Source organism: Silene latifolia, chromosome 3 (genome assembly GCF_048544455.1).
Source record: "Silene latifolia isolate original U9 population chromosome 3, ASM4854445v1, whole genome shotgun sequence".
Taxonomy (NCBI): Eukaryota; Viridiplantae; Streptophyta; class Magnoliopsida; order Caryophyllales; family Caryophyllaceae; genus Silene; species Silene latifolia.
In genome coordinates this window covers 131,493,746-131,519,554 of record NC_133528.1, presented here as the reverse complement: position 1 = coordinate 131,519,554, position 25,809 = coordinate 131,493,746, and the positions used below count along the sequence as shown (strand labels likewise).

At 33.4% G+C, this 25,809-nt stretch overlaps 1 protein-coding gene and 1 non-coding gene across 2 annotated transcripts; both read left to right on the top strand.

The window, feature by feature from the left end:
• The first annotated feature begins 5,169 nt into the window (after positions 1 to 5,169).
• On the top strand, positions 5,170 to 9,237 carry LOC141648050 (uncharacterized). Its single transcript, XM_074456496.1, has 2 exons — positions 5,170 to 5,537; positions 5,775 to 9,237. Exon 2 carries the CDS (start codon positions 5,874 to 5,876, stop codon positions 9,087 to 9,089), a length of 3,216 nt encoding a protein of 1,071 aa, XP_074312597.1. The 5' UTR covers positions 5,170 to 5,537; positions 5,775 to 5,873; the 3' UTR covers positions 9,090 to 9,237.
• A 425-nt stretch (positions 9,238 to 9,662) lies between these two features.
• On the top strand, positions 9,663 to 9,736 carry TRNAR-UCG (transfer RNA arginine (anticodon UCG)). Its single transcript has one exon. It is a non-coding gene; the product is annotated as a tRNA-Arg (tRNA).
• The last annotated feature ends 16,073 nt before the right edge of the window (positions 9,737 to 25,809 follow it).

Below are 25,809 nucleotides of genomic sequence, written 5' to 3'. Positions count from 1 at the left end.
GCAACGGCCTCAAGGAATCAAAGTTCCTTGAGACAAGAAAAATAAACTAAAATAAGGAAACAAAATTACACCGTCTCCCCGGCAACGGCGCCAAAATTTGATACCGTCGTTTAGTACCAAAATTAAATTTATAATTCCAAACTAAAACTATAGCTAGTGATAGTAAGGGTCGAACCACAGAGAGACAAGGTTGATTTTGTTTGCTATTTTTCAGTCTATAAAAGTAACAAATAATTGGGGGTTTTGAATTTGGTTGATTAACTGGCTAATTGCTAAAATGAATATTCTCAACAAGATAAAAAAGGGATCGGGAACTTCGGTTCACCATGGCAAATATCAGTCGAAGGGTAGCAAAAGTCTTACAATACGGTCTCGGGAAAATAAGCTAGCCTTTCGATCAAAGCTCAAATAACCTCACGGTCTATTAATTCCCTAGAATTTATCAACGCTTTCGCTCAAGAGAAATTCCAAATCTAGCGATAATTCAAATTACCAATCTTTCAATCTAGTAAAGAAATTTATCAAAAGATAAAAAACCAATACGGAAGAACTCATACTACACAACAATCCTAATTTAATACCATGGCTCACCTTGTTCCCAATCAAAGAAATTACCTACGCATAATTATAACTATTCTAACTTCGAAATTAATAATAAAGAACAAATTTGACATATTGGAATCGAACTAAAACAAAAGAGAAGGATTCAATTGCTGAAATTAATTGATGAAAACAAGAATCAAAATAACAAAGAAATAAGGAAGAGAAAGAATTGCAATAAAAGCTTACTAATTGAATTCAAGAACAAAGTACTGAAATCAAAGGGTTCCGTCTCCAAGCTAGATCTAAAACTGAGTTTTTTCCAGAATGAAAAGCATAACCTAAAAGTTGCTGCGTTCTACTGATAAAAAGATACCGAAAGTTAATTACAAGTTGGGCTTTTAAAAGCCTAACACGGAGAAAAAGATATCACTCGAAATCGTCGATCGACCGGCAAAGATGGTCGATCGACCGTTAATGCGAAAAAGCGCGTCGATGCGTTTTTTGTGGTCGATCGATCAATACTTTGTCGATCGACTGAATATGCTGTGCAGTGGCTCTCTTTTTCCTCCCAATCAACTCTTCACTCCTTTGCACGCACCCCAAGGTGAGTGAATAAGACTCTCCTTCCTCTTGGCTTCCTTAAACTTGCCCCCAGAGGACGAATTAGGCTTGATTTAGCTTACTTCCACTCGTTCCTACAATAAATCATAGAAAATGCAAAGTAAACCGTTTCGGGAGAAATAGTAGCCTTAAGCTAACAATTATGCATGGAAATACGTGCCAAAACCGCAGATAAAGTGTATAGAATATGCATGTATCAAATGTTGTGAAATATTAGGGACTACCTCAAAGTATAGTCAGTGATCGCGACTCTCGCTTCACGGGACTATTTTGGAGAGAGTTGTTCCAGCTCCTGGGCTCTAAACTTCGGATGTCCTCAAGTTACCATCCTCAAACAGATGGCCGGACGGAAAGATTCAATAGCATGTTGGAAGAGTACTTGAGACATTTTGTGGGCGCAACCTAGATGGAGTGGGTGCGCCTCCTAGATGTTGCCCAGTTCTGTTTTAATGTTCAAACGAGCTCCGATTCTAAAAAGAGCCCGTTTGAGCTTGTCACAGGTCAACAACCGTTATTGCCTCCCACAGTTGCATATTTTTATGGTGGCCGGACAAAGAAAGCTCACGAGTTTGCTCAAGAATGGAATGTCAATTATGAGATTGCTCGCGCTTACTTGGAGAAGGCGTCCCGCCGCATGAAGAAGTGGACAGATGATAACCGGAGGCCAAGAGAGTTCAAGGTAGGTGACATGATCATGGTGAAGTTGAATAAGGAGCGGATGAGATTTCTTAGGGGAAGAGACAAGCGGCTGGTGCGCAAGTATGAAGGTCCCATCCAAGTGATCAAGCGGATTGGAGAAGTTGCTTACAAGCTTGACCACCCTACCTGGATGAAGTGTCACCCGGTCTTACCGATACCAACTCGTCCATGGGAAAGTATCTCGATGGACTTAATATCTGGGTTACCGAAGGTAGGGGCTCTCAGTGTGATCCTTGTCGTTGTGTATCGCTTCTCGAAGTATGCCACATTCATTCCCCTTCCGAAGACGTGCAGTGCTGAAGAGACAAACACGATGTTCTTCAAGAATGTTGTGAAATATTAGGGACTACCTCAAAGTATAGTCAGTGATCGCGACTCTCGCTTCACGGGACTATTTTGGAGAGAGTTGTTCCAGCTCCTGGGCTCTAAACTTCGATGTCCTTAAGTTACCATCCTCAAACAGATGGCCAGACGGAAAGATTCAATAGCATGTTGGAAGAGTACTTGAGACATTTTGTGGGCGCAACCCAGATGGAGTGGGTGCGCCTCCTAGATGTTGCCCAGTTCTGTTTTAATGTTCAAACGAGCTCCTATTCTAATAAGAGCCCGTTTGAGCTTGTCACATGTCAACAACCGTTATTGCCTTCCACAGTTGTAGATTTTTATGGTGGCCGGACGAAGAAAGCTCACGAGTTTGCTAAAGAATGGAATGTCAATGCTGAGATTGCTCACGCTTACTTGGAGAAGGCGTCCCGCCGCATGAAGAAGTGGACAGATGATAACCGGAGGCCAAGAGAGTTCAAGGTAGGTGACATGATCATGGTGAAGTTGAATAAGGAGCAGATGAGATTTCTTAGGGGAAGAGACAAGCGGCTGGTGCGCAAGTATGAAGGTCCCATCCAAGTGATCAAGCGGATTGGGGAAGTTGCTTACAAGCTTGACCACCCTGCCTGGATGAAGTGTCACCCGGTCTTCCATGTGAGCTGTTTGAAGCCGTACCATCCAGATCCTAAAGATCCCACCCGCAATAAGAGCAAGCGCGCCAACATCCGTTCCAATCAACTTCCAGCAACATCAGCCGACTAAATTCAGACTTGAAGACTTGAAGAGTTCCAGCGTTGCCGAGGACGGCAACAGATTAGGTGGGGGAGAGTGTGACGATCCGCACACTTCGAACCCTTAGGTTTATTTATGCTATGTAGTTTCATTTACTCTTGTATATTTTTAGTAAATACTTTCCTAGTTTAGCATAGTTAGCATAGCTTTTCTTTCCATAAATAGGTATATCGCTATTCTACACTTTCAATGTTTCCTGCTACCAGGATTTGACTATCAAATTTCCCTCTTTGGGGAATACTAGTCAATCAAAATCTACTTCCCACCAAGTTGCCTTCTTATTGCTTGTTGTTGCTTTCTTGTGAATGACTCTTGCCTTCACTTCATTAACAAGCCCGTGTGTGTCGATCGAGACTAGGATTCCGACACGCACAACCCGAGACCGATTACGAATGCACTAGTGCTTGACAAACACTAGTGCTTGACGCTCTCGCTTGCATTCTTGTCGAGTGTTTAGACAAGGGTGCGCGTCACGCCCTGACTCAAAGTTTCGGACCGTGACACAATGGGGGTGACTTTTAATCGATGTTTTAGATAACAAACGAGATCAGTTTGAAGAGTTCTTGGGCTCATTGGAAAAATGGTACAGGTTTTCCAACGATTGTCAACACGATGGTCAAACATGGTTTTATTTCCCATAGTGAGGTGGTCAAGGTCCAAGGGCAAAGTGGGAAAGTCTGACACTAAACAAAATGACCTACAAAAACAGGTTCAGATGATGCTCAAAACTTGATTGTAGTACAACATAAATGTATATGTATAGTCCACCTAATGTGAATAGGCTAAATTGAACAAATCTTAAGCTCGATCCAAATAATCCTGCCTAAATTGAACAAATTTAAACTCAATCCAAATAATCTTTTTTATCCGGTATAACTGTTATAATGTGATAAAAGTATTCGTAAATCATGCACAAGCTTGCAAAGCAGTAATTACAAATATTTTCATTAGATTAATATGGTTAAGGAGATTGAAACTAAATAGAAGATATTATACTCAATGCGGATTTCGGTGTTAGGGGCACAAAATTATTTTTCAATAAATTATCTTGTATTTTTTCCTTACAAAAATGTTGTATAGAGAAAAAAAAAAGAAATAGAAAAATAACTAGTTTAGCTCCCGTGCAATGTATGCACGGTATATATAGAGTTTTACTTTTTTTCGGTATGAGTATATTATACTTATGAAATATAAATTAGCTAATTTATTATATAATTTTTTTTACGTTTCTTATCATTATATTTTTATTTGAAAAATCAAAGTCTAAATCGTATTAATCATGAAATGAGTATTTCAATGTAAGTTTTTCCTATTACCGAGAGATTAATGGTGTTATTTTATAAAATTTTACTGATAATATATTTTTAGCCGTAACTTTCATCATAATCAATGAATTTTTTTCGTATGATTCTTTAAACAAAAAAAAATTATATTATAAAAGATTGGAGATAATTTTGTATAGAATGTAAAATACTAAATGACATAAATATATAAATCTGAAACATTATGTGTATTATAGTGCAACATACTTATAGAATATGATAAAAATAACTAAACTTTATTTTAGGAAATATATTTAAGCGGGAAAATTTGGAGGTTCGCCTATTCATTTAGTATATAGGGGATTGACGCTCGACATTTTTTTCTATTAAAAACGAAGTAGTGTTTTATTTAGGTTTTTTCTATAATGCCTCAGCTTTTTTATTTTCTATGATATACCCTTCTTTTCATGCAAAAAAACTTTGACCGTCAATAACTCTTGGCTACAAGTTCAGAATACGATAAACTTTTTTTCCAAATTGACTGTCTTTAAGAGGTCTTCCGTTTGAAAAAAAAAATCACCGACGTCTCAACTTGTAGTCGCGAATTATAGTCGGTCAAAGTTTATTCGTTAAAAAATGTTTGACCAACCATACTACCGGCTACGAGTTCAAAAAGCGGTGAATTTTTTTTTTCAAATTGAAGGCCTTGACGAGATAATTGGTTTGAAAAAAAAATTACCTTTTTCTGAACTCGTAACCGAGAATTATTGTCGGTCAAAGTTTTTTTTGCAAAAAACGAGGGTACACCATAGAAAACGAAAAAGTTCGGGGGTACACGAGAGAATATCCCTAAATTTTAATTAACACGTTAACTAATGAATACTTTTTTTTTTCTAATTAAGTAAATCTTTTCTAATAAATCTTGCTTGTGATCACTAATCGTCACAAGCTTGTGACCTCTTATAACTTTTCTCCTACTTACTTCTCACTTGATCTCCCCACCTACAGATTGTAAAAGATTACAAACTTGTGACGAAAAATGTCCGTCTCAAATCCTTTCATACACACAATATGCAAGTGTCTTTTAGCAAGTCAAGTCAACTCTTTTTTTTTGTCAAGAGACCTACTAGTCTTTCCTCCAAGTCTACTTAATTCATGTTCTTGAATCTTGCTTACATGCTACTCCATATCTACTTACACCAAAATCACACTACTTTACTAAATCAACAAAACATGAACAAAGAATTACTAGAATCATAGTATGATCGTAGTTTCAGCTTTCCAAACTTGCAAAAGGTCAGTTTAATCTTCCTCCAATCTTTCCATTGACTTTGCCATTGACCCATTAATTTCTGCTTTAATCTTCCTATCATTTCCATGTTTTTATGATTAATTGTAGATTATACTTGAATTTATTGTGATTATATAAAAGTTTAGATCTTTAATTAGTTTGATTAGAAATAAGCTGTAGATTTCTTGCTAGTTTTGAGCTTTAATTGTGAATAATTCTTGGATATTGTGTAATTTTGTCAGGTTTTAGAAGCTGGGTTTTGCTTAATTTGAGTTAAATAGCAATTATATTGGTGGGTTTTGTTGTTGGTGTACAAAAAAAAAAAAAAAGAGAAATTGATCATGAAAGTTTTGTACTTTGTGACTCTACATGTGTTATTAGGGTTCTTGCTATTTAGTTTAGCAAGTTCTGATATCGGGTTTGCGGAGGTTGCGGAGAGTGTATCTGAGGTTGAGGAAATTGATTATGTTAGGTTGGATGAAGTCAAGAAATCGTGTTCTTCTGTCGTGGACTCGGGTTTGGAGTTCACCTTAAATCTTGATCTTAATGAGATTAATGTGTTGAAGAATGAACTCTCCTTTTCTAATGGAGATTGGGAGCAGGTAGAAACTAGTGCCCCTATAATGCCATTTGTAAACTTCTTTTGGTTAAATTCATCCAATGGAGGATACAGCCGATTACATAGAACATTTGGTTCAAAGATTCCATATAAGCTTGTTTCCTTCGAGTTGACTGATATTAGTTTGGACCATAAATCGAAAAAAACTGTGGCCGTTAATGGAAAACTTTGTATGGTAATTACATCCACTCTTCCATTAGCGACTAGATTTGATGGAAGACGGCCTAGTTTTTCCATGTGGGAGGGCCATACTCGTCTTTTTGTTGATTTTCAAGGAATTTATACCGAACAGAAGAACAATGGTGGGGAGAGAGTTCTTTGTTTATTGGGTAGTACATTTTTGCCTTCCCGTCAATCTGATTCTGATGATCCTTGGAAATCAGTAAAGGGAGACAGGGGTATAATACCACCACCTCTGCTACAAGATGATCAAATCCTCCTCACTCTTCACATCCCTAAGAGTGCCAGTCTCAAGCGTATGGCAATCCATGGAGAAATGAGAAGTTTGAACTCTAAATCAAACGAGAAGTACTTTGATAAAGTCCAAATGACGTCACAACTGAAGGCCGAAACTCATCACTATGAGTTTAGCCCTAGTGAGGTAATATCAAAGGCATGTGATCCATATCCATACCCAGATCCGCATGTTACTGGTGGTAATGAGCTCTACAAGGGTCTTGATTTTTGCGAAATGATTAGGAAAGTTTCCACTGATGCATCCTTTTCAGTTGCTTCACACTGGCGGTGCAATGGCACAGATGCGTTTTGTAGCAAGTTTGGGCCTTTTGGGTTCGATAAAAAGATCAATGCCACTGATGGAAGTTTCAAGGATGCAAGAATTCTAATGCAAAATGTTTATTGTTTGGCTGATAATAAAACACACAATAATGAATTATCAGCTAGAGTTTTTGCGGTTTTTAGAGCCTTTGATTCCCCTGACAATCTGTTTTTGGAAAATCAAAGAAGTGGATTTGGTAATATGACGCTTGTTGCCGAGGGGACATGGAAATCTTCTTCCGGACAGCTTTGCATGATTGGTTGCCTTGGGACTACAGACTTGGAAAAAAGAGGCTGCAATTCTCGAATTTGCTTGTATATACCTTTGTCATTCTCCATCAAACAAAGAAGCCTTCTAATTGGTAGCATTTCAAGTCTCGAGCAGAACAATCCCCCTTTCTATCCTTTGTCCCTTGAAGTGCTATATCAGAGTTTGGATTACATTTATGACGGGTATACATACAAGCATCCCTACTATTATTACACAAAAATCGTTGACGCAGGAGCCGTGCTAGAGAAAGACGAGCCCTTTAGCTTTGGAACTGTCATCAAGAGATCATTACTGACATTTCCCAAACTTCAAGATTCAGAGGATTATTCTGAAAGTCTCAGACTTCTTGCAGAAGATCTGACACTCCATGTCTCCGCCGTTCCTAACCCTCTTCCCAAATCACGGGATTTTAGAACTGATGTTGAAATGGAGGTTCTTTCTCTTGGTCCGATGTTTGGGCGTGATTGGTTCTCAAATGACTCGATAGCCAACTTGGGATCCCCTTACCATACAAATGCTTCATACACGGAGAAACAGCTCCTTTTAAATGTTTCTACTCAGATGAAACTCAGGGGTGGACCTTATAGCAACTTCTCGGCACTCTTTCTCGAGGGTCTCTATGATCAACATGTAGGAAAAATGTACCTTATAGGGTGCAGGGATGTCAGAGCTTCATGGAGGGTATTATTTGATGACAAGGATTTCCTGGACAGTGGATTAGACTGCTCAATTGAAGTAATTATCTCATATCCATCCACGACGGCTAGATGGCTATTGACTCCAACAGCAAGTGTTTCAATATCAAGTCAAAGAACTGAAGACGATCCTCTTTACTTTAAGCCACTCAAGCTCCTTACTCTTCCTATTTTGTACCGGCAACAAAGAGAAGAGATACTTTCGCGAAGAAGTTTTGAAGGAATTCTTAAGATTTTGACACTTTCTATCACAATTGGGTGCATATTGAGACAACTGTTATATCTGAGCGCTATAACAGATTATATCCCGTATATGTCTCTTACCATGCTTGGAAGTCAAGTAATTGGGTATTCTCTTCCTCTTATCATTGGCGCTGAAGCTCTTTCAAAGAACGCGAATACAGAGAATACCAGCACTCCATTTTATGATCTCGAGCAAAGTCAATGGACCCAAGTGATTGATTACATCGTCAAGCTTCAAGTACTGGTTTGTTTTATACTGACTCTAAGGCTCAGCCAGAAAGTTTGGAAGGCTCGGGTCAGACTACTCGGTCAAAACCGGAGCAGGCCATACCGCGCTCCATCTGAAAAATGGGTCTTTCTCATAACTTTGATCATACACATCCTCGGATATCTGTTAGCCTTGATCTTCCATTCGGTCAAGACGGGGCAAACCCCGATGTGGACCCAACAATATGTGGATCCTTCTGGAAATCCTCTATCACTGAAAACCTGGGAAACTCTGTTACAAGAGTACACAGGTTTACTTCAAGATCTTTTCCTTCTTCCTCAAGTAATTGGCAACATTATATGGCAGATTGATAGTAAGCCACTTGCAAAGCTATATTACATGGGAATCACAATTCTCAGGCTCCTTCCACACGGGTACGACTATATCAGAGGTCCGGCAGCTACTCCATTTTTCTCCGAGGAATACGAGTTTGTCAACAGAAAATTTGACTTTTTCTCGGAATTTGGTGATATTGCTATACCATGTTTGGCTATAATATTTGCAGTCATAGTTTATATACAACAAAAGTGGAACTATGAGAAACTTAGTCATACTCTTACAATTGGGCACTTCAGGCTTCTCCCGATGTCGTCGAGAATGTATGAGAAGATCCCTTCTGAGTTAGCAGAAGCTGAGCTTGTTTGTGATCCTAATAGAAGTAATGTTCAAAAGGATGACAAGTAATGTATGTGTGCTTGTACTTTTCTATATACATCTAATTTGTGTTATACGTAATAGTTGACATTTTCAGTGCCATTATACTTTTATGTAAAAATAGTTATTTATATTTTCATCGGCGGGAATAACTTTTTTTTGGGTATGTTATTGATGATGACCGGGGATTAATATGCTACCGACGACAAAAACAGAAATAATTTTTTTTTTTTGTTTTGTCTAAGTGGATACAATAATCTTCTTCAGAGTTATAATTTCTGCTTAACGTATTTTAAAACCGTATACAATTCAAATGAAGAGAAGAAGTACGACCTAAGCTGCCTGAGACCACAATTCGCACACTTTTCATGTTTGTGATTATATTGGGAAGAAACTAGCGTAGCTCAATATTGTTAGAATATAAAACCGATCATGAGACTCCAATCATCAGCATGATCGGTTTTATATTCTAACAAATATATCATGTGTTTGGAAATCACTCGATTTTCCTGGGAAAATGTGACTTCAGAAAAACCAGCCAAAGTTTGTGAAATAGAAGTCTGTTATAGTTGTATAATTTTGACGCTGAGCAAAGTACAAGAAGACCGCATAGCGCAGTGGATTAGCGCGTTTGACTTCGGATCAAAAGGTCGTGGGTTCGACTCCCACTGTGGTCGTTCCATTTTTTTCTTTGGACTTTTAAAGACAATGATAAATTTGAATTTATGGCTTACTATTGTTTTTTTTTATCGTAATCAATTATTTTGTTAGTCTCATTCTCATTACTTTTGTAACCAAATGATATCATTTTTGTTCAACATCAAATTTGATATTTTTGTTAGTCAAATTAATTAAAAAAATAATAAGTAATATTAAACATAGTTTATATACCTCATCTTTTTTTTTTTTAGTTTGGAAATAATGATGATATTTAATACTTGAAATATTCTTTACTTATTTTCTCTTAACTATTATAACGTTTAATCAAATAAAAATAATTTAAATAAGGTGGGTAAATAGATAAAACATTCATTCTCACATTGAAAATTAAAAGAAAAAAAAAATTATTCTACTCATTAGTATTATGTTGTTTTGGGATTATACTAAGAGAATTAATATAAACAGACTATCGCAAATCGATATATACAATGTACTTTTGTCATCTTATCATCAAAGCAACAATAAGACAACAAAATCAAATGTATCTTATCTCATCTCATTAGTATTCAAATCATAAAAAAATATAGATTTACCCATCTAACCAACTTAATTAAATATATAGAGAATACTATATTTACACCAACTTGCTCTAGTCATATTTGTAATTTGTTGTTAAAATCAATCTTAATAAATTTATTACACATTAACAATGATGAATATATTAAAAATATCCGCAAAATATCTTATCACTATTGAAAAAAATTAAAAAAATAAAAGTTACAATTTAGTCAAGTTATATTACTACGAAAACGCGGTTCTTGTGGGCAAAATCCACAAGAATGTGACCTTTTTTTCCGATCGAATGAATTACCGATGATTTCCTTCACCAAAGTTTGACCACCATTCGGCATTCGCTGATGATTATATTCAATCATCGACGATCTCAAGTGTCTTTATATACATTCGACAATGCCTAAAACAAACTATATAATACAAATGCTTGTCGAATTCTCCACTTTTCTTCTATTTCTGTCTTATCTCTTCATTTCTTGTCCATTTGATTCCTACACACCACAAAGTAAAGATATGAGAATTGTTGAAAAATAAATCAAATAAAATAATTAGGTGAAAATAAACAAAGTTTTTCATTAATTTGTTTTTTTGCTAGGAATGTGCTAGAATTTTTATCAATCTATTTTCTTTTATAGGTGAAATGTTTTCATAACGGTAGAATATAAAAAGATTAGCACTAAATTATGATTATTAAGTGGAATAATGCATGATAAATGAAGGTGTTTAAATAAGATGAGTAATTAGTCTATTGATTACTACTTCCCCTTTTCATTTTCTATTTTAACTTTTTTTTTAAATAAAAAATAAAAAATTGATCAAACATGTAAATGTAGCTCGCCACGTGTTATTCTAGTAACTACTCAATCTAGGCTTTTTATGTTACTTTTCATTAATTTTTCATTAATTTGTTTTTGCTAGGAATATGCTAGAATATTATCAATTTTTTTTTTTATAGGTGAAATTTTTTCATAACGGTAGAATATAAAAAGATTAGCACTAAATAATGATTAATAAGTGGAATAATGCATGGTAAATGAAAGTGTTTAAATAAGATGAATAATTAGTCTATTGATTACTACTTTACTTTTTCATTTTCTATTTTTTACTTTTTTTTTTAAATAAAAAATTGATCTAACATGTAAATGTTGCGCGCCACGTGTCATTCTACTAACTACTCAATCTAGGCTTTTTATGTTATTATATAGATATAGATATAGATATAGATATAGATATAGATATAGATATAGATATAGATATAGATATAGATATAGATATAGATAGATATCTTGAAATTATTAACTTATAGTTAATGTGTATTTTTTTTGTAGTTTTTTTTTTGAGTTAATTAAGTGTAAAGCTAATGGAATATGGGTGGATTTTTAAAGGAAATAAGTGAATTAAATTAATGCAATATAATAATAAATTGATAATCATGTCATATTCGTTTGCCAAGTCACATTATTATTGTGTCGTGGCTTTTTTCAATCCCATGCGGCATTGTCTACGTGACATTTTTAGGCTAGCCTTTTAATAATATTTTATAGATTTGTATGTGCAGTACCTACCCAAAAACCATAGTAGAAAATAATCCAAGTATAACCTACATTTTTTTTCCTTTATCACTCCAAATTTATAAATACGAGTGTGATAGAGTGTAGCTAGCCATTAGACAAACATGTTCGTTCATGAGCCACTGGGCAGTGGGCGCTCAAACCTATTATTTTGAAAAAAAAAAATTTATACATTTAGATGTACAATACCATTATACAATTATATCAAATTTAATTAACTGAGTTTAAGTATATCTTTTATGAACATTTTATAGTTTCTAAGTTATATTTTAATTCTTTTGACGTCAATAGATAAATTTAACAATTTAACTTGATGTTAATGTGAAAAGTTAAGAAATTTTAACATTCAAATTTACGGAAATTTTTTATACTACCCCCTTAATTTTGTAAAATTTCTCATGATACCCTTGTTTTTAAGAATCTGCCTATGATACCCTTAAGTTTTTATTTTTGTGCCATTGCTACCCTCTAATATAACGCCGTTAGAGCATCTTTAATGGTAAGCTACATTATATTGTAGCTTGACATGCCACGTAGTTATTTTCTGGAATATTGCTCTCAAGCTACATGTTCTCCCAATGGTAGGCTACTATACCTTGTAACTTGAATAGCCCCACTTCACATTAACCGACCAATAAAAACCAAGCAGCAAAAATCAAGCAGCTAACTTGGTAGAACAGTTGTAGCTTTCAAGCAGGTTGTAATTTTCTGTCTCCAATGGTGAGTAACCTGCTTGCAATTTTGTAAAATTTTCACAAAATTACAAGCAGATTTTTTTTGTAACCATTAGAGATGCTCTTAAATGGACATTAAGTTTTGATGGCGTGACAATATTAATCATTAATTAACCTTGGATGGAAAGTTAATTTAATATTTATCATTTGTCGAAAAAAATAAAAGTTTTCACATTTTGCATGGTACCCTTGTCATTTATACATTCTTCCCCAGATAATCCGTAAGATGTAAACAATTTTCCCATCACAAATTCTCATTTGTGACGGGCATATCCGCCACAAATTTGCGACGGGTCAAGTATTACCCACTTGGGTAGGAAAAGACAAGCCATTTGGGATTCCCTATGCTTTGTCTTATTTATCAAAGTGGGAGAACTTGACCCATTAGAAGCTTGCGACGGTATATCTGGGGAAAAATGTATAACGTACGCGGTACCATGAGAAATATTCAATATTTTATTTTTATTTCATATTAGTATTAAATTACTAATTATTGTCACGTAATCAAAACTTAACGTTCATTTAACGGCTGTTACATTAGGAAATACCATGACACATAAATGGAACCTCAAGGGTACCACATACACATTCTTGAAAATAAGAGTACCATGAAAAATCTGATAAAATTAAAGGGTATCATGTGAAATTTCCGTAAAATTTATAATCTTTAGAGTAAATTTTAAATTTTTATTATAAAGCTCATAAATTATACCATCGATTTTGGTCTCCAAAGGCCGCAGAACGAGCTTACGATTTTGGCTACCGAATTTACAAGTTTTATTGATGAAATGTAACACAACCCTTAATATATAGTATACTCATACATTTATATTAGGGGTCTCATTTTTTTGTTATGCATCGAACTTCCATTTATTTTAAGACTAGGTAGTATCCCGCGCTTCGCGCGGTCTGTTTTAAAATTTTATTATTATAATTGAAGAAAAATAACCTAATTTATATATAACCCTTAATATTTTTACTTATAAATTAATTTTTCTCAAATTAATTTTTTTTAGGTTTAACTTCAATGTTTTGAAATAAAATACATACATTTTTAATTGAAACTAATAAGTGATAATTAATTATGCATGAACGTTATATAAATTATTTTGTGACTGATCAAATATCATATTAATTAAAATAAAATTTATTCAAATAATACAACAATCAACAATAAGTCTCAAATTATATCATTTCACGATACGTTATGTTCCAAATTAATTAATATTTGTTCAAAATGATGTGAATATAATTTTATGTAGTTTTTAATTTTTTATGTATAACAAGTGATATTTATGTATCAAACATATAGAGTTCAAACTCAACTTATTCAAATATTTTGATTGTTTATTACATGTGTTATGTGTCAAACATATCTGTAAGAATTGCACCTTTTGTATTTTTAAACAACTATAGATAAATGATGTTTAAGAGTTTACCTGTAAATAAAAATAAAATAGGCTGAACTTTCTCAAATAATATTTTTTGAGGTTTAATTTCAAAGTATTTAAAAGATAACATATAAAATATTTAACTAAAATTAATATTTAGCTAGTCATAGTCAATATTTATACTTGACATATACATATTTTAATTGAAGATATTAAAGAAAAATGCAACGTTTTTTCTACTTTTTCATGTCGTTTATTATAATATTATATTATTTAATAATCATTACTTTTGTTTTGATTATTCAAATGCACTCGCGATCACTGTGTACATACATACTCGTACACATACTTGTTATCACACTATTTAAACCTATCAAAATCTCACATGTATTCAATTTCTCGCAATATAATTTTTTTTCATTTATACATAAAAACTTATCTCTTAGTAGTTTTATTTAAGTAGTTTTTTTAAGAAATACAATGACTCTTCAAACTATATTTTTCTTAGGATTTAATGATCTAAGTTTTATAACTTTCTCAAAATGTCTTTTTACGTAAACATAAAACATTACCGAGACACTCGCTTTAATCATCTCTACAAATCAAAATATTTCAATAAATATAATGAAAATTATACTCAATTTGAAGCATTTTTCGCAACGAACGTATTTATTTACATTTTAAAATTTTTATCAAAATAATTTTTTAATAAATTTAGAATCAAATCACCGTAATTATTTAATGTAATTTTATAATAAAATTTATTAAACTATAATTAATATTTTGTTGAGATTTATACGACATTTATTATGTTTATATTTAATGTTTAGCTGTAATTAATACTTGTATTTAAGGCTGGGTTGACACGTGGTGCATCCACAACGCTTCAACCCAGTTTTATATATATACTAGTTTTGTACCCGCGAAAATCGCGGACTTGTTCTATTTGTCCCATTTATTTGCTTTTGTTGACGTCCATCTTTAACTAAAATATAAAATATTTTTTTTATCGCGAATAAAATATAAACCAAACATTTGTAAATATTTACTTCTTTTACATTATTTTTCATGATCATAGTAATATAGATAAAAGTTTTAATTTGAATTTTATTTCCATATATTTTAATACATGTTAATATTATTCATGAATATTTTGTAGCCAACAATTTAATGTAGCTAATTTTATAACTATAAATGTTTGTTTAAATTTTTTACAAATTTGTTATTTTTATGTATTTATGATGTACGTCATAAATAATGAAGCTAAAAGCGGTTGCGTCGTTACGTCGATAAATAAAGCACTCCAAGATCGCGGTTACATATCTGATAGGTTTTTATAAGAAAGTTAAATAGATACTACTCTCTCCTATTCCGAATAATTATCCCATTTGGACAATGGCACGAAAATTAAGGAATGGATTTAAAATAATGAAAATTATTGTATAGGGGTAAGAATATAGGAGTTAAATAATGAAAAGTATTGAATATGATAGTTTAGGGATGGTTGGAGTGGTAAATAAAGAAAAGAGCCAAGGGTAGGAAAGTAAAAAACATGTCCAAATATGTCAAATAGGACAGTTATGTAAATAGATGGAAATGACAAATGGAACAGTTATTCGGAATAGGAGGTAGTATTAATTTAACTTTTCCTCAAAATCTATACTTTTTATCAAAAATATACATGTAACATAGAGAATCTCGCCGATGATGAATAATGATGCTTTGTAAGCCAATTAAAAGAGTAAAAAATATGTTTTCGTTTTTCAAATTTAGATCCAAACATGTAATCTCCACTTTTTAATATATAGCCTCCTCACAATCAATAATCTGCAAATTGAGATAGTTAAAATTAAAATTAAATAAGCATCATCTTAATTACAAAACTAACTATACAACTTATTAAACGTTTAAAATTTTAAAATCTTAAAAGATAGAAATATGGAGTACTTTTAAGAAGACTATGAACGTTTGAATCACATGCACATATACACCTTATTTTTCTCTTTTTCGTAAGTGTGCTAATTACAATATTTAAGATGGTTTTGAAATAAATCAAAAGTAACAATATGAGAAATTGTGAAGCTTTATAATCCAAGTTATTGTAATTTTCATTTACCATATATAAGACTTTTTAGCTACTATCTTTATTACTAATGGGGAATTATATGGATAAATTTTACGATTTAAAATTTAAATAATGAGAGTAAATTCTTAATTTATTTTTGTAATTTAGTACATGATCTTATGGTTTCCACTAGAAAATATTATTAGTAGCTTTATTGTAACACCCCGATTTATGAAGGAGCCTTTATCAAGACATTCCCTAATAAACCGGACTGTTACCATCTCGGTTTCCCGAGGAAGTGAATAACAAATTAAACTCCAAGGCAAATTATATAATTACCTTAACTTAATTATTACAAAACCTCTTTTACATCAAATTACAAAGAACTAACATAAACAAAAGTGAAAGTCTTCTAAATGATGATCTAGCTACTAAGTCTTCTGATCCAGTGTCTCACGCCCATCAAGCTCCCGTCCTATCTCTTAAACTCATCAAGTCTGCTCCCAATATTTGGATCGTCGCGGTGTTCACGAATACACAGGGTCAACCACGAGGTTGAGTAGGGAATACAATGAAACAACAAAGTATGATATGCATGCTCCTCCGTCACCTCCATCTCCATCTCAACTCATATCTCATAACCCGGACAACCCACCATACCGATCCCCTAGACTATATATCGACCGTAGCCGATCTGCCCATTTCGCGGTGAGGACATCGGGGCAAGTCTGCGAACCCGCTGGGCCTTATCACAACATCATCATCACCACACCCCATCACCACAACATCCTCCATCTCCAATGCATATGAATGCTTAAGAAATTAATGCAACACAATATGTATATCATTGAACTCGCTAAATCATAGAATCATGCCTAGTTCAAATGTTGTGATAATATACTCAATACGATCAATTCAGTCAAGCACATTCCAGGATATGAATCATAACATGAATCAACAACCACGAATCAAGTCAACGTTCACAGTTTGGTCATATGAAACACAACAAGTCAACACAATTCAACAACAACGATAATAAGTCAAGTGTATTTCCCTACCTTTTCGCAATCCAAGCACGCACAAGCAATCAGTTATGAGCCTTCACATATCCATCACCTACATAACATAATTATGTATAATTACCACCTACTCAGTCAATTAATCATTCACATAACCTAGACTCATCGTAATTTAATAGGAATATCAACTTAAAGAACAAACACGACTTTTCCTGATTTTCCTGCACATGGCAGACTCCGTATAAAATGAATAACTAATTCCAGAAAATTCGAATTGATGCAAGGCCAATTGAATTGGAACCCCATGAGTCTTAGCTACAAATTATATCTAACGTGTTTTTCTCAAATTCCAAACTTATCAAGGGTTTTCAGACTGATTTCCAAAAACTGACAGAAACCGTCGCATAAAAAGTATTGATTCATAAAACGAGTTTGCCAAATGATTTCTAAGTAAAACCAACGCCTAACTCATCTAAACTATTTAAATTAAATATATAAAAAAGACCCAGCACCAATTCAATATCTAAATTATGTTTTAGAAGTAATCTTTCAGCCTCTACTGATTCGCGGACTTTTTAGATAGACGTTCACAAATAATTTCTTCAGGAAAAACTACACAGTGAAATGCCACCAATTTTCACAGGCATAAACTAGGCTTGGAATAAATATGAGTCTCTTCTTTAACTTTTTGCATCCCATGACTTTAAGACAGGTAAAACACTCAAATAACACAGACCAACGAATCTGTAAATTGCTGTAACTATTCCATTCATTTATCTCATACAATTTATAATCAAAAACCCCCAAACCAATTCTAGGGTTATGAAAATTATCCAAATACTACTATAATTATGCTAATAATTGAATAAAGAGGTAATAGGATAGTCTACTTACGAAATAGGATGAGAATAGGCTGAGAAATCGCCTCGCAATGCCTCACGCGGCTCCCTTCACACACGGCTCCCTCTTCTCTCTTTTCTCTCTTTTCTCATGGTTAAAATGAATATGGTGATAGGGAGATTAGGGTTTGGTTGGATGGGTTATACATATAGGATAGGTGCTATTAAGACGATACGGGCCTAGCCTAGTTAGATTAATTAAAACCCGAGTCTCATAATTACCCGAGTCACAAATACACTACACGACCCAGCTGGTAACTCGGCCTAATATAATATCATATTAAAATACCGGGTATTACAGTTTACCCTCCTTAAAAGAAACTTCGTCCCGAAGTTTACCCTCTCTACCAACCAACGCAAACGAATTATGAAACGCATATACAAAAGTATGTAAGGCACCCACCAAATTGAATATTAAACGCAGTATTACATTCCACCCTCCTTAAAATAAACTTCGTCCCCGAAGTTTAACCATAACAGAAACACATCATGTAACACTCCAACATAACCCACACAACGCATAACCAATATAGCCAAACTGAGAAATCACACATGAAAGTATAAAGATTTTACAATCCTACCCTCCTTAAACATGGTTACGTCCCCGTAACCTTCATTATTATAACAAAAGTTCTCAAACTACTGCTAACAACTGAAAGAGGATAAAAGATTCACAACTCACGCTCAAGTTAACTAATCCCTACTAAAGACAATCAATATACAAGCTCTCTTAAGGAAGCTACAGTTACTGCTGCTACAACACATCGCCACGGATCGGAGCAAAAGCCACGTTGAATAACTTAAGACATTTCGAAGATTAATCTAAACACTCTTCATATCAATCAATACATGCAATAACATCCACAGGATCTCGCTTGTCAATCTAATTTATACATTACTACTCAGGTTACAAAGATGAAGATGCTTAGGTGCTCACATATGGTTCATGTCAAATAGCATATTTTCCAAGAAATATTGGTCGAATGACGAATGACGAATGCACATTGATTGACAAATTTTACAAGCTTATTGGTCGAGTCAGTCAAGCGAGTAAACAACGATATTGGAAAGTTAACATACAATACTATCATACATAAAATTTCATTCTTGGTGTTAAATATATTTAAACTGCACCCAACACCATGACATAAAAGATTAAATGTATTTAACTACACCAATTTTACAAATATTCATTACATATCATGCTAATATCAACATGCCATGTTAACACACAACTCACTTAAATCACCACATTACATTTCCCGTTTTGACATTCGTAACTAACCACAACCCACCAATTCACTACATGAAAGAACAACATGACTAAATTAACCCACTATTTGTGACTCCGTTCTAGCTTCATTCCCCCAGACTAGCAAATATCATGAAACCATACAACCAGACACTGGCTGGAAATCTCATTCCGAATTTATACTCACACGACAAAATTTAACTTCATTTTCAAAACTTTTACTTTCATACTGGACGGTGAATAACTTTCTTAACATAAATCCTATAACAGAGCCGTCCATAAAATCCATTTAACTCAAAATCAGATAAACTTAACTCAATTCCTTCAAACAATACAAGCTTAGGTGTCGACTCATATTTCGTAATTTACAGGTTCATCTTATTTATTCCAGTCCTATCTTTACTAATGAACGACTATTACCTCAACATCAGGATTTTAGTCGCACTTCTTTACTCAGTTATATTCACGGCTAACACGACTACAACATTTAATCGGAGACCCCTTTTAGATAGTACACATTCCCTGGTGACGTCTCTTCAAAGCATACGATTCGTACCATAATGTAAAGCAAGTAACTACAATTTAACTGTGTTCAATCAAAATTTTACCTCTTTATTACAGATCTATTTATCACAGGTTGCATGGTCACACAAAAGTATAAGTACCAACTCAATTACATGTTAAATTTTAAAACGATTTATCACGTCATAAGAACTAGACAAGAGTCTAACCATATAGTCAATATAAGAAGATTATTAGTTTAGATCGGAGGCACACTATAAAATTCCCAGTTAAACTCCTTACGGAACCATCGATTAAGGCGTCATGAGTAATTAACTTAATAATGTAGAAGCCAAACAACTGAAATTACAATTGAGTATTAATAGTTATATGATTCACAATAACAACAAAATTACTTCCATATCACACATATGTTTAACATTTTAGCAACCATACCATTGTATCCATCAACTCAAGATAATCCATTTTCAAAAAAATAAAAGATATCGCATAAACAACTTAAACATGTACATATACCATCATATAACTTGTAAAACATTATCTATGACAAAAGATTAGTAAGGTGAACAAGTTCTCCGGTTTGCACGGTTTGAACAAATAGGCAACTCGCGGCTCAATTAAACGTAACTATAACGACTATCATTTAAACATACGCATGACATGTGAATCATCAAAGGGTTATCTCATTATAATTCGACGGTTCGAGAATATATTTCAAATATCGTAACTATATCGTAACTATATCAACTATATTTCAAATATCGTGACAATTGCAACAACCACCTTAGCATTTCATGACAATACAACTATGAACATACCCAATAAGGAACAACAACACTATTTTATTATTATATCATAAGTTTAGGTTCAACTGAAATAAATTAATGCAATGAAGTAATAAGTATAACTGTAGGCACACAGACTCACATAAAAGACATGAGAACTCAGATGACATCCTACATGTGTGAACATTTAGACATACTCATTCCTACCATCCATGTGTAAACATTTAAACATAATTATTATAAATATTCACGCGAGTATATTAGAACAATCAAGTTAACATTTAACGCCACCAACTTTACCAAAATATGATAATATAGTTTTATATTTATATATACCCGACCGCTATACAAATATGATGAATACACCAGAGATATTACAACATGCCAAACATATAAAATATGCAACAACTGGACCCGTATAAAATATTTCACCCTCGATTAGGAATCAATTTAAGCTGTTCAATTTCACTCATGCTATCATGCCAACAATGTTATCAACTAAACTTTAATTTTATCACTTGTTAAGATACATAACTACTGAACATGTGTGCTACTATCATCATATAAGGACACTATAATTTCACATTAATAAGGCTCATGAAATAATCGAACAACTGTATGAAAACTCAACATGGAATTCACATTTTAAAAGTTATGATTCACGTTGTAACTTCCAAAAATCACGAATAAATAACCGTTCAACGAAAACTTAAGTTATATTACTTTTTATAACATACAGAGAGTTAATAATTCGTGAGAAAAAGAATAAGGTCCAAAGCTCAAGAATTCAATTTTTAAAGGATTTTACAACTCAGTTGGTCCAAACAAGTATGTGACAGCAATTGGTCCGAAACTTGGGTCAGTTTGCAAAACTTACCATCTAATATAGAGACATCAAGAATTTTCGTGGCTTATCAATTTGAAAACATATGCGAATCTTCTGATCGATGGAGTTGGAATTATGCAAAAATTATTAATACAATTTAAATGAGGATTTTTACAAAATCGTTGGTCAAAACATCACTGCACAGGAACTTCCTGACCACAGCCCACTAAAACATTTATTACTCCTAATCCGTATATCCTATAAGCATGAAACTAACGCCAAATGAACACTAACTCCCGAGGCTATCCCCCATAAAAGTTTCATCCATAGGCAATAAACAGAAAAGAAATAGCAGTAAGGTCAATTAAAGAGTAAAATCAAACAAAACGAGTTTCAGCACTAGGTCATTCTTTACTATGTTACAAGCTCGTATGAACATACTATGTATACTAACCCATCCCAACTTAAATCTCACACTTGGTGCTTACGTAAACATCTATCCCATCGAATCCCTTCGTATCTCGATCTACTCCTGACATCTAAATCACGATTGCTATGACTAGAAACATGCAATTCAATAGTGTTTCAGATTACTATCACAATACTATACTAGCATGGCTTTGGGATCACATAACCGCATATCGCTAGACATATTAGCTCTATCAACACGTCATTCAGCATCCATCCAAATAAATTTCATCAATTCGCAATTATTTTCACGCTCACGATTACCACAATCCAACACTTCATTGATTATCAACCTGAACACGAAAATTTTATTTCCTAGCTCTACAACATCATATGATCACGTCATCATTCATACAAAATACTTACCGTAATGTTGTCCTGTAGCATGGTTAGAATATATGGGTCTCAAGGTGTACATCCACTCGATTATATCCAAGGTTTTCCTTCTAACTACCCCATTCACTCAATTTATCTCGGGTTACCTGGTTCAAAACTGAGAGGGCAAAAGAGCACGTATTAAGGGCGCCTTCTTAACCGCACTGTGAGCTCCTAACAGTTTATTCCCAGGGGTTCATTTTATTTAGACACATCCTACGTTCATTGGGTTCATTGGTTTAGGCCTGAGGATCGTTCGCTCTGATACCACTTTGTAACACCCCGATTTATGAAGGAGCCTTTATCAAGACATTCCCTAATAAACCGGACTGTTACCATCTCGGTTTCCCGAGGAAGTAAATAACAAATTAAACTCCAAGGCAAATTATATAATTACCTTAACTTAATTATTACAAAACCTCTTTTACATCAAATTACAAAGAACTAACATAAACAAAAGTGAAAGTCTTCTAAATGATGATCTAGCTACTAAGTCTTCCGATCCAGTGTCTCACGCCCATCAAGCTCCCGTCCTATCTCTTAAACTGTCAAGTCTGCTCCCCAATATTTGGATCGTCGCAGTGTTCACGAATACACAGGGTCAACCACGAGGTTGAGTAGGGAATACAATGAAACAACAAAGTATGATATGCATGCTCCTCCGTCACCTCCATCTCCATCTCAACTCATATCTCATAACCCGGACAACCCACCATACCGATCCCCGTAGACTATATATCAACCGTAGCCGATCCGCCGCTCAAGCCGAGGACACCAGGGCAAGTCCTGCAGAACCCGCCTGGGCCTTATCACAACATCATCATCACCACACCCCATCACCACAACATCCTCCATCTCCAATGCATATGAATGCTTAAGAAATTAATGCAAAGACAATATGTATATCATTGAATCTAAATCATAGAATCATGCCGGTTCTAGAATGTTGTGATAATATACTCAATACGATCAATTCAGTCAAGCACATTCCAGGATATGAATCATAACATGAATCAACAACCACGAATCAAGTCAACGTTCACAGTTTGGTCATATGAAACACAACAAGTCAACACAATTCAACAACAACGATAATAAGTCAAGTGTATTTCCCTACCTTTTCGCAATCCAAGCACGCACAAGCAATCAGTTATGATCTTTCACATATCCATCACCTACATAACATAATTATGTATAATTACCACCTACTCAGTCAATTAATCATTCACATAACCTAGACTCATCGTAATTTAATAGGAATATCAACTTAAAGAACAAACACGACTTTTCCTGATTTTCCTGCACATGGCAGACTCGGTATAAAATGAATAACTAATTCCAGAAAATTCGAATTGATGCAAGGACAATTGAATTGGAACCCCATGAGTCTTAGCTACAAATTATATCTAACGTGTTTTTCTCAAATTCCAAACTTATCAAGGGTTTTCAGACTGATTTCCAAAAACTGACAGAAATCGTCGCATAAAAAGTATTGATTCATAAAACGAGTTTGCCAAATGATTTCTAAGTAAAACCAACGCCTAACTCATCTAAACTCTTTAAATTAAATATATGAAAAAGACCCAGCACCAATTCAATATCTAAATTATGTTTTAGAAGTAATCTTTCAGCCTCTACTGATTCGCGGACTTTTTAGATAGACGTTCACAAATAATTTCTTCAGGAAAAACTACACAGTGAAATGCCACCAATTTTCACAGGCATAAACTAGGCTTGGAATAAACATGAGTCTCTTCTTTAACTTTTTGCATCCCATGACTTTAAGACAGGTAAAACACTCAAATAACACAGACCAACGAATCTGTAAATTGCTGTAACTATTCCATTCATTTATCTCATACAATTTATAATCAAAAACCCCAAACCAATTCTAGGGTTATGAAAATTATCCAAATACTACTATAATTATGCTAATAATTGAATAAAGAGGTAATAGGATAGTCTACTTACGAAATAGGATGAGAATAGGCTGAGAAATCGCCTCGCAATGCCTCACGCGGCTCCCTTCACACACGGCTCCCTCTTCTCTCTTTTCTCTCTTTTCTCATGGTTAAAATGAATATGGTGATAGGGAGATTAGGGTTTGGTTAGATGGGTTATACATATAGGATAGGTGCTATTAAGACGATACGGGCCTAGCCTAGTTAGATTAATTAAAACCCGAGTCTCATAATTACCCGAGTCACAAATACACTACACGACCCAGCTGGTAACTCGGCCTAATATAATATCATATTAAAATACCGGGTATTACATTTATATTCCAAATTATTAGACTTTTTGTTTACTACATATATAAGACCTTTTAACTACTTTCTCTATGGTTAATGAAGAGTTAGATGGACAAATTGTACTATTTAAATGATGAGAGTAAATTGTTAATTAATTTTTATAATTTAAATCATGATCGGTATTATGATTTCCATCAAAAAATATTAGTAAATCTTATGAAGAATTTTAATAATTAAGTCTGATGTAGCCTTAATATTAACCAATATAAAAATGACATGTGAATTAAAATTAGATGTTTTAAGTAGCTTTTTAACTATATTGTATTTTTTTTTTATACAAAAAACAGAGTTATAAAAAAACAATTTACTAAGATCCTCTAAATTCGAATTAAAAACTAAAAATATGTTGTTTTTACATCAAGTGAGACAATTACGAGCCAAATAAGTTTTAATATCATTAGAACATAGTTCAAGGACAGATATCAAGTTTTTGTTCAACTAAATCCTTCTGTTGCCTACACATTTCCCATGTAGTTTTTTCTTAACACACTATGTTAATATTATGAGAAGACAAAGGAAGCATCACCTACAAAAATAGAATAAGAAACAAACATACATTTAACGATAATTCAATTAATCTTGTAAGAGGGTTTACATAAAGATAGTATAAAATAAATCTACCACAAAGCGATATTAGTGGATAAATTACAAAAAACTGTGCATTTTACAATAAGCTTACATAAATTACACAAACAAAACTCGTAGAACATATCTTATGTATAACGTAATTAACTGCACAATACAACTTTGCAATAATAAGAAAATTGTACCATTCCATCTGCAAAAATAAATCAAGGTGAGAAATACAAATTGACATCAAAAAAAGTTATTTAAACAATACCAAATAAAACACAAATCTTATGTATGATATAACTTTATTTTTTTCTCAAATGCAAATGATTAATAAAAATTATATGCAATGGAAAGTTTCAATAATATATGAATATGCCAAAAGTTTAGAAAAAGAGGGTAAAAAATAAAAGTGCTTATTTTAAAGATGAATAAGGGGTCATAAACGTGATAATAAGTATTCTATCTTAATTCTATGAATGAATATTATTAATTAGTCACATATTATCAAATGAAAGTTTCTTAGTGATTCTACGCTGTCACATGTCTTATACATATGCTCCAGATATCCTTTTTATATTATTCTATAGATATGACATGTAGATTATGATAAGTAATTTAGTATGCCTTTAAATTAGATATATAGATTTTGTATTTAGATTATAGAGTTATTGATTTTACATACATAAATATGGAAGAAGAAGAAATGTAATGTAAAAGGTTTGAAT